At 43.8% G+C, this 10,854-nt stretch overlaps 1 protein-coding gene across 1 annotated transcript in view; it reads right to left on the bottom strand.

Moving 5' to 3' along the window:
- Positions 1-7,365: 7,365 nt before the first annotated feature.
- BACH2 (BTB and CNC homology 1, basic leucine zipper transcription factor 2) overlaps positions 7,366-10,854 on the bottom strand; it is a 148,795-nt gene continuing 145,306 nt past the window's right edge. Inside the window, exon 7 of the mRNA XM_010565678.1 lies at positions 7,366-7,845. Coding sequence (XP_010563980.1) covers positions 7,366-7,845 — 480 coding nt within the window. The remainder of the gene's footprint in view (positions 7,846-10,854) is intronic.

The raw sequence follows: 10,854 nt of genomic DNA, 5'->3' as shown, positions 1-10,854 counted from the left end.
AAGTAACGCTTGATCTTCTTCCATGAGAATTTTAAGATTGAAAAATCGCAGGCAACTTTCACTGCCGCAGATGGAGGAGGATGCAGTTTGCCTCCCTGAGGATGGTGGCCCAGGGCACACAATTTACGGATTTCCTGTCTGGTGATAAAAAAGCCTGGGGACCTCCCTCTAGCAGCTTGCCCTCCTCCCCGCTCCCTGCAGCAGCAGCCCAGCAAGTGTGTGGACCAGGGCAGGACAGCTGGTCATGCCAGGGACCCTTCCCAGGTCTCCTCCTGCCAAGCTGTTGAGCAGGCTCTCAGGTTGCCTCCAACCCAAGGAGAGAGGTGGCTGCCATGCGGTTGGGAGTTCCAGAGAGCAAACACCCCCTGCTAGACTCTGCACCCTGCTTGTGGTAATAGCACCTAAAGCTGTTATAATTTCTTCTTTCCTTTCTGGATCTTCTGCAGTGTAAGGGATGCTAATGGTCCACGGCCCAAGTCCCTCCCTCAGAGAGGAACACTACTGTATTTGGGTTACACACAGAGATTTTCAGCTGTATTTTGTTTCTACAGAAACCTCTCAGTTTCTCTCAGGTTTTCTGTAGAGGGGAAACAAACTCCAACCCCTCCCCTTGCCTCCCAACACATACACCGTCACTTTAGAAGACCAAAACAAAGACTTGGCAGAATTGCCTTAAGTCAAGCACTAGGGGAATGGGTATAGCTACAGCTTATTTGATCTTCCAAAACAACGTATTTCATCTTTGCAATGAAATACCCTTGGCTGTTCCTGCAGCAGATCAAAGACAACTGGATCCCTGGATCAGAGATGACTAGTGAATTAGCCATGGGACCACGTGACTGGAGGTCTCTTCATCAGTCCAGAGGTTCACCGGGCAGTATCAACCACATCCAACCTACCCTCCCGAATCTAACCTACAACCCATGTGTTAACCGAGCACTGCAACATCAATTTCAGAGTCAAGCTGAGTCGATTTACAATACATAATGATATGTCTTTATTTCATCAACAGAAATGGTGTCTAGACAAAATTCAGTTAACACTAGCAATTCAAATGAATGAAAAGGGTCGGGTGTTTTTTTTTCATTTTTGCTTTTTGCACAATACTGTATTTACAATGAGTAAATGACATTTTAAATTCATTAGTTCATAGCAATGCTTTCTTCCAAAAAGGTAAAAATTCTTAGTAACAGAGAGTAAGCATCAACAGCCACCTCATTTATTTATACAATAAAAATCACAAGAAACCACAGTCACCTAGAAAAAAAATAAAGACAAGCTTAAGAACTAGTACAATAAAATGATGCATTGAATTGTTACATTAATCGCATAGAATTTGTGTAAAAAGTATGTAGAAAAAACACCTGATGTAACCTGTTACAGTCATTGACCAGTTATGAGAGGTACAGAGGGTTATACAGGTAGATATGTGTGAAAACTGTCCATACTGTTTGACCTGGGGAGGAAGAGAAGAGGGGTTGCACCCCCTTGCATACACTGATAAAACCCTGTTTTGAATATGGCCTCTGAAGTTTGTAAGGCATATATAAAAGAGGTGCACTTGTAACCAACTGGTTCTGGAACAAACTCTTAGGGCATCCCCACCCTTGAAATCAAAGGTGATGCTTCGAACTACAAGTAAACAACCACGCATCGAATATCACCAAAGTGTTTAGTATCGTTCCTGCCGGTCTGAGGGATCCAGATAGCTTCAGGCAGAGCAAGCGTAGTAGTGAGAACAGGACCGAAACCGTGCACGATTCTCTCGGGTACATCACAAACGCAGGGTAACGCCGGCCTGGGCGGGGGCTCCTCCGGTTGCAGGGACGAGCCCAGCCGGCGACCGCAGCCCCCGCTTGGCTCCCTCTGAAACAGAAGGGTCGTTTGGGTGCGTAGCCTGGGACCGTCTCTGCCTCTGAGCAATCAATGAAATCAAACACTGCCAGTTGCCATTTCTATTCTGGGACGCTAGTTTCTTTCTGCGTGCCCTTAATTAGCCAAAAGGGACAACAGTGGCACTGCATGAACCAGGCGGTGACTTTCACCTACGGGAAGGGCTCTGCCCACAGTTGCTAAAATTCGTACAAGAACAGGAGTCGTCTAACTGGCTTTTTAGCAGCCATTTGCTTGGGGTAATGACCTTTTAAAAAGGTATTTTTAGCATCCCTTCCTGCCGAAAAGCGATTTTACTTGCAAAAATGGCAACGTTATCTGTGTAATACCATAAAATGCTTATCAATATTTGACTTCGATATAAATAATACCTATCTTGGTGGAGTGTAGGAAAATACTGTACACTTAGTCTTTGCAAGTAATGCCATTAAAATTTTGAGAGTAAAGGGAATAATTATTCTACAGACCACCAACAATAGATCTTTTAAATATAGACACAGTATTTGAACATATGCATATACACATATATTGTATTCTACAGCATCAGATCTGATGCCTGAGTCATGAAATACTCCAGGGAGTATTATAAATATACATATATGTATTATGAACAGGAAAATACACAAACACACACTCTGACTAGAATTATAGATGTATGTATACATACATACATGTATTATATATATGGATGTAAAATTAACTTGGACTGTGTTGGCAGAGACAAAACTGAACCGAAGTCAAAATCTGTTGAGAAAAACTCTAGCAGGAAAGAGAGCATAAGTTCTTTATGTTAATAGTTTTAGTTTCACCTCATTTCCGATAAAAATAAACCACTCCATACTTAGCAGATCCCCTCCTTATGCAAGGCCATCAGCTCTGCTGCTCACATGGAGCTAAACCTTCTCTAGGCAGCCCTAAAATAGAGACTTTTAAAATGCTGCAGCCATGGGCTACAGCATTCAACTGGAGGCACCTCCAAACGCGTTTCAGATCAGAAAAAAAAGGTGAAAGCAGCGCTCCTCATTGCAATGGTAGAGGACACGAAGTGGAGCAAAATGTGAGCTTGTGGAAACCTGGCAAACGTTCACTTCGTCTCACTGCAAAATTCACTACAGGTCTTCTATTCTGCAAACCTCCCCCCCCCCTCTCTTCACCACCACAGCAGTGGATTACAAGACACCAGTGAGGACGTGGTGTTGATTCTGGAATTGCAACGCTTCACCGTGCTTTCTCCTAGTGGATCAGATTTCATTTTAATACAGGATTATAGTGATTCCAGCATGCAGATTTGTTTTATTTATTAGGCAATCATAAAGTTACATATTACAAAATCTAACTATATACCTAGGCATTTTAATGTCTATTTAAGCGCTGTTTAGAATACAGACTTGACGAAGTGTTGGACTCCAGATTAACGACCACACTATCAGCATTAATCATTCCTCTGGCAGCAGTTAATCCATTTAGCAAAGTTACGTATCTAGTTCCCACTCTCCTTTTTAAAGAGAAGTAGCAGTTAGCATACTAATCACTGTGGCTTGCCTTCGCAGCACATTTTACTTCCTTGGGAAAAAAAAAAATACAAGGATTAGATCCAAAAATATAGTGCATCTTAAAAGCAGCATATACCCTTAGAAAGACATTTAATAAATTACTTGTACAATATATAAAATAATAGTTTTATACTGCAGCATCAAACTCTGACGCCTGAGTCATCACGTTAGGAAATCTGTGATATAAATACTGGGATCTCCTGATAACACCTTTTTGCTTTTGTTTTCCGTTTTGTTTTCTCTCTCTTTTTTTTTTTCCTTTTTTTTTTCACTACCTTTTTGTTCCAGAATCAGCTTGCAAGGAGCTTTAATTGTGTTCAAGGCACCCCCAGAGAACGCAGAGAAACAAACACATTATATAGTGTAGTACTCACCTGACAAAGCATAACAAGCCTAAATGAAATGAGGTTTCCTGGCGATACAAGTACAGCAATGGCAAAGGAAAAGGAGGACTAGATACAGACCGGACAAAGCTTCAAGGACGCGCACGCCCACGAGAGCGGTGCAGTGCCCAGCGGGGAGATGGGGGTCTCACCACGCCATTCCCAAGCAACGCCCGACAGGACCGACGCTGCACATATCCTCTTTGACAAAAGCAAAGAGATTCTTACTTAAGATCATGGTGACTATTGGCCAACCTCTTAAAATTCATAAATACTGCAGTCAGTTGTTTTTGGTTTGTTTTTTTCTTTCCAGTGGTATTCTTGTAGTCAGTTGTTTTGACCTCATGACAAGAACAGTTGGGTATGTATGTCAGCTGGTGTCCAGGTCTGAAACTAATTCTCCCAATATCTTCCTTTAACGTTAGCCCAGTAACTGCTTTGAGAGCCGCGTGGTTCGGAATAGCAAAAAAAACTTAAAACAAAATAGAAACAAAAAAACACCACCACCACCAAAAAAACCCCACTGAAAAACCATGATACATGTAAATATAGGAAGCAATGACACAAAATCAGCCACTTCTAATGGGAAAGAATGAAACCAAACATCCAGAAAAGCTTGCAGGGGAGGGAAAGAGAGAGAGGTGAGAGCAAGGTTGAGGAAGAGACACTTATTTGAGCAGTGGTTTTAAATATCAGTTCCCAAGGTAGAGGAAATCAAGAGACCCAGCACCAGTATGAAGCCAGGTCAAACCTAAGAGCTGCAGCGCAATGGGTTGTGTGGGTGGGTTTTTTAAACCGTTGGAATGAGGTCAAGAGTACCAGTTGCACATGAGTTGTTAGTAGAGTAAATCTTCATGTCAGGAAGCAAGTTAAAACTTGGTTTTATACTCATAAAACATTCTATCTATTCATATATATAGGAGGTCACTTAAAAATAAAAAAGGCAACAGAAAAACATCTTTAAAATACTGTGTCAGTTGACCCTTCCCTCCCACCCGCCCCCAGCCCCCCCAAGTAGCTATGACTCTATAATGTGATTCACATTTAGTTTTAAATTCTAGCTTTCACCATGGTCTCATAGAAACAAAACTTCTCTGCGAAGCACAGAACTGCTTTGCAACGTCAACGAATTCAAAGGAAAATCAAATCCCCCCCCTTGCCAAAGAGCTTCTCAGTCAGTTACCTGCAAAAGATGGCTGGGAGGGGGCTCAGATATTTTTAGGTTAAGCTCTTTTAAAAAGAAAGGACAACTCCTCCCCCTTTTTCAACCGTGTGAACTAGGAGTTTATGGCATTTGTGTATTTTTGAACATTTAAAGGTAAGGATTTTGTACAGTAATGATTAATACTTAAACATAAATATTCTCCTACATTATATACTAGTTTTTCTTTGTACATGCGGGGAAAAAACGTATTTTCAACAAACATGGCACATGCTATATGCATTTCCTCCTCAGTAGCTTGGCTATAATAGTTTGGGTGAAGAGGATAAAAGCAAGACTTTGTGGCGAGTGGGCGACGGTCCATGAGCACAGTCTGAAGATGGAAGAAGTGGAGAGAGGGAGCTGATTCCTCCTCCAGGGTCAAGATGCTGATCTACTGAGTGCCTCAAAAAAACACCAGCACACACCTCTAGTGTAAACGTTAGCACAGAAGACCACATTATCGCTTAGTGCTTCTGAGAAGCTGCTTCCCCACACTTTTTTTTTTAAACAGGTGTGAACAGCTGGTCATTTTTTTTCAGCGAGAACAAACAATATCAGCCAGTAAAGCACATGACAGTTGTCATCGATAAAGCCACGCAACCTGGCACACGTAGGGCAAAGAACCACAAAATAAAAACTCAGTACACTTAGAATAATAATAATAATTATTAAAAAAGCATTAGGAGGATGTTTTTCTGTCTACACTGTACATACAGATGTTATGCTTGGAAAGCTGCTGTCTCACACAGTCATAACATGAGTCAACATTGCTTAAGATACAAATCCAATACAGTTACAACTAAGCCAATTCACTGAGTAGTCTCCTTCGAGACAGCGCTCTTTTAGCTGCGGTTTGTGCCGAGAGGATCCTGGAACACAAGAATTTGATGGGTAAGCGACCGAATCAGGTGTTGGCAGATGTATGTTTTGCTCTTAGAGGATACAGTGCTAACTTGACTTCTGTAAGGAAACCAAAGTCAACAACTAGGGGTCTAATCCTGCAACTCCGCCTACCCAGGCAGGATCACTGACTTCACCAGACCCACCTCTGCAACTCGGGTCTGGTGAGGAAAACAGATAACGTCTGAGGACAGCTGAGGTGAGGCTCTGGGGACTAGCCGGAGCAGCGGTTGCTTCCATGAGTAAAGGATGCAGAGCGGGGCTGGAGAAAAAGCCCCCCCAAGTGTATTGATGTGATCTCCATTTGCTTTACTTCGTGGAACGTATGATGAACTGATCCAGTTGTCAAATACTTTTTTCTCTAAAGAGTGAAATATACTTTCCCCATAAGAATCCAAAAGCATCATTAACAGCACTTAAACTTGGTTTGTGAAACAGAAAGAAGTCTGAATATAAAAATAATTCAAGCAGATTCTCTTTACAAATTGTATAGTGAATTCAGTATTTGGCAAGACCGTTTTTACTACATAATGAGCTCCTGAGTGTTTGTCTATTAGCTAAAACTTTTCTATTTTCTTTAAGCCATAAAGCAAAGAAAACCATGTACTCAAGTTATACTGAAGTCACGACTTCATTTATGAAAAGAGGTTTGACCAGAAACTCAGTGCAAGTGGCAAAGTTGACCATTACTGTACAGTATCTGCAAGAAAATAAAATAACTCCACATTGCTCAAGTGGCACGAAATGGCTGTGCCAAAAAAATTGTCTATAATAAAATCTCAAATAAGTTTCCAACATTAAAATTTTATAAATAAGTACAAATCGAATGATATTGCTGAACTGCGAACCAAGAAAAAAAAAATTATCGTGTAACAAGTTACCAAACTAGTTCTAGCATCGAAGACAAAAAGGAATGTTGGAACTTGTTTATACAATAGAAATGAAAGCTTCCAGTTTGTAGGATGAGAAAAATTGAGGCATGCAGGGACTTTTGCATATGGATATATATATTTTATATATATTATATATAATATGTACAGTTTAGCTATAAAACTTTGATGTGTAAAGAAGCTGTCTTCAATGAAAAATTGAACATTCAGAGGAAATTCCTGAGTTAGGGTTTTGTGACATGGGCCACTGAGAAAAAAAGCTGCGGTTGGGTCCTCAGAGGTGTTATGTCCATCCCTGTTAAGATTGAAATCAACATACAAAAACAGACAGTGTTGCCACTGCTTCGTTCCCTGCCTGAGCAAGGGATAGCACCATTGTGAAGAGAACTCCTGCTTGTAGAGAGGAGGGAATACTTAAAAACAGTATTGCTGCTAAGACCACTGTAGTGTGCACCAAATACGTTCTTCTAGACAACAAATGAACACTGCCACTGGCTGACTGAAGAACACCTGACCAGGTGTAACGTTAAGGTTACAAGTCACTAGGTGTAATCTTTCCTAGGTTGTTCATCTGTTGTACATTTATCAGTCATTTCCTGACAGAAGTCTACCGTGACCGTTTGGCTGCTCTGCTCTGGTGGAAGCTCTCTCTCGGTGTAAGTACCTGTGTCGGCTCCATCCAACCCCGCGCCGGCCGAACAATTTTCTGAGATGTTGTTGGGCAGCCAGGGTGCTCCCAATTGCGCCGAGCCTTGCTCTGAGCAGCACTGCATGCTTTCCCCGATGCACTGGGAGGTCACCAGGCTCTGCTCCACGCCAGCTGGGGAGGGGCTGATGGTGGTGGCTGGCTGTAGATCCAAGGGTCTGAGAACAGGGCAGTATCGGTGGAGAGCTTGTATCTGTTCCGGGCTCTGCATGTCTCTACACACTTCTTGGGAAAGACACGAGAAGTTGTCTAACAATTCTCCCATGCTTGCTTTCAGTTGGTTCCTTTCTGAGAGCAATTTCTCTTTCTCACACACCTGAAAAAGAAAGAAGGCATCTTAGGTTGAGGAAGGGCCATCCACCGGCTACGCGTTCCAGGCACATATGCAGCGGTACCCAAGAAGAACACCAACAAGTCACAGTTATTTTTATATGGGCAGAGGAAAGGTCACGAAGACATCAGATATTTGACCACCACGAAGTCTGCATGGACTGCAGTTTGGGAAACATCTGGAGGAAAACATTTGAGTTGGAAGAGGATAGAGTCACAAGTTATTCCCAAGAGACTGTTAGTTCTCTTTATAGACTAAGGCTGCTTGATGGATGATACAAAAAAGCTCCGAAAGAAACATTTTGATGGAGAAAAGCCATTACCTATCTGAACAGCAAGAAAGCAGGGTTTAGTTCCTGAAGTGAGGATATGTTGCAGAAGTTCAGTTCGCCCTCTAACTGCTGGGTTGGTCAGTCAGGGTGGGTGCACCTGCTTGCCAGGTGAACCCGTCACCACCGAGAGGTGTGTTACTCAGAGGAGAGGGTCTGAGTGCGTGCTCTGTGGCCTGCACCATGGCTCATTTTCTCATGCCCTGGTGCTTAATGGTTTGGGTTTGACCTAACCAAGATATTTTTATGAAGATGTATGTGAAAACCCTGAAGGTTGGTGGGCTTCTTAACACTCAGTAAAACAAGCTCAATGTCATTTCCCCTTTGTTCTGCTCAGGCTCTGCCTCTTGTGCTCCCAAATGTCCTCCCCTACCAACGTCTAGCTCGAGCGTTTTCAGAGTTTCACTGTGTCAGCGGGTTGCTCTAGGAGGGGGTCAGGTGAAAGGCAGGACGGTACTAGTGAGGAGGAAGAGCGAGGGAGTCTGGTGGGACTTACTTTTTCAAGCAGGATTCAAAAACTGAGAAAAGGAGCTCAGGTTGTTCTGTATCCAGCAAAGCACTGGTAAGGTCCCCAGCCCTAGCTAGCGCAGGGTGCTGTGTGACGTGCTGTGGTGGGAGTCATCTCCAGCTTAGACCTCAGGTGGCCAACAAGCCTCCCGAGGGGTGAGCGCTGCCCTCCCCGTGCTCAGGAGGCAGACTGGGGGCTTAGGCACATTTTCACTTTCTGTCCCAGGAAGGTGAGCATACAGCTTGAGGGAGTCGATGAGATTTTGCGGAGTACCAGAGCTATTTCCAGAGCTGAGCTGGCCCCAAAAGCAGCGCAGCCGTGTGCCTCACCTAGTAACACTGCTAAACCCAAGCTGCCTCAGCATCTGAGGTGTGAAACTCCACAACTCAGATAATCCAGCTATGGATGGTTGTTGACAGCTGATAGTATTGCCCTGGGTCCGAAGCCTGCACTGGAAGCATACAGCTGTGTGAATGAGAAAGAGAGCAGTGCACGTGAAAAGAACTAACTGCTAAAATATTGATAAATCTATCAAGAAAGCATAAAAATAATAAAAAAATAAACAGATGCTCAAGTACATCTTGAGATAATGAATTATGGAAGAGAATATGCTGTGAGTTTGCAGGGAAAAAAGGGAATGTGAGTGGGTAGATGGATGAGTGAGGGAAAGCAGGCAAAAAAAAATTACCTATCACACTCAGAGGATGCGACCATTTCACTCACTGTCTGTTGTGAAACCAAGTAGGTGGGTGACTTACAGGAAGCAAGTGCAAGGGGGGAAAGAGGTCTTTCATAAAAAAGACCCAGCTGAGTGAAAAACTCTTAAACCCTAGTACCATTACATAATTCAGGAGACTGGAAATTGCTGGTCACTAAGTGGACAGAAGATGACAAAGGAATTTCCAGTGATCATGTATTGTGTGAAGTCAACTGGAGTTTCACTGCTGGTTCTCCTAAAAGTAAACGTAAGATCTTGAAGCAGACTACCTGCTTGGACAGCATGCGTATGGGGGGAGGGCAGGAGTGCTTGAGAAGCAAAATTAAAGTTGCATGAGTTTAATTTTGCAGCTTTATATTCTTGCACGCCTTGTGACTGTTTTTACAAATGCTCCTTTTCAGAACCATGCACCAGATCCCACAGAATCATAGAATCACAGAATCCTTTAGGCTGGAAAAGACCTTTAAGACATTCAAGCCCAACCACCGAACCGTTAACCTAACACTGCCAAGTCCACCACTAAACCATGTCCCTAAGCACCACATCTACACGTCTTTTAAATACCTCCAGGGATGGTGACTCCACCACTTCCCTGAGAAGCCTGTTCCAATGCTTGATGAGCCTTTTGGTGAAGAAATTTTTCCCAATACCCAATCTAAACCTCCCCTGGCACAACTTGAGGCCATTTCCTCTTGTCCTATCGCTAGTTACTTGACAGAAGAGACCATCATCCACCTCGCTACAACCTCCTTTCAGGTAGTTGTTGGGCGTGATGAGGTCTCCCCTCAGCCTCCTTTTCTCCAGACTAAACAGCCCCAGTTCCCTCAGCCGCTCCTCACAGGACTTGTGCTCCAGACCCTTCACCAACTTGGTTGCCCTTCTCTGGACACGCTCCAGCACCTCCATGTGTTTCCTGTAGTGAGGGGCCCAAAACTGAACATAGGACTCGAGGTGTGGCCTCACCAGTGCCCAGTGCAGGGGGATGATCACTTCCGTGCTCCTGCTGGCCACACCATTTCTGACACAGGCCAGGATGCTGTTGGCCTTCTTGGCCACCTGGGCTCACTGCTGGCTCATATTCAGCCGGCTGTCAACCAACACCCCCAGGTCCTTTTCCTCCAGGCAGCTTTCCAGCCCCTCTTCCCCAAGCCTGCAGCACCGCATGGGGTTGTTGTGACCCAAGTGCAGGACCCGCACTCAGCCTTGTTGAACCTCAGCCCATCGATCCAGCCTGTCCAGATCCCTCTGTAGAGCCTTCCTACCCTCGAGCAGATCAACACTCCTGCCCAACTTGGTGGTGTCTGCAAACTTACTGAGAGTGTACTCGATCCCCTCATCCAGGTCATTGATAAAGGTATTAAACAGAACTGGCAGCAATACTGAGCCCTGGGGAACACCACTTGTGACTGCCTGCCAACAGGATTTAACTTCATTCACCAC

The sequence above is a fragment of the Haliaeetus leucocephalus genome, unplaced genomic scaffold, assembly GCF_000737465.1.
Source record: "Haliaeetus leucocephalus isolate CR32 unplaced genomic scaffold, Haliaeetus_leucocephalus-4.0 Scaffold195, whole genome shotgun sequence".
In the NCBI taxonomy this organism is placed as follows: domain Eukaryota; kingdom Metazoa; phylum Chordata; class Aves; order Accipitriformes; family Accipitridae; genus Haliaeetus; species Haliaeetus leucocephalus.
The sequence above is the reverse complement of the archived record's forward strand: the minus strand, read 5'-3'. Positions and strand labels throughout refer to the sequence as shown.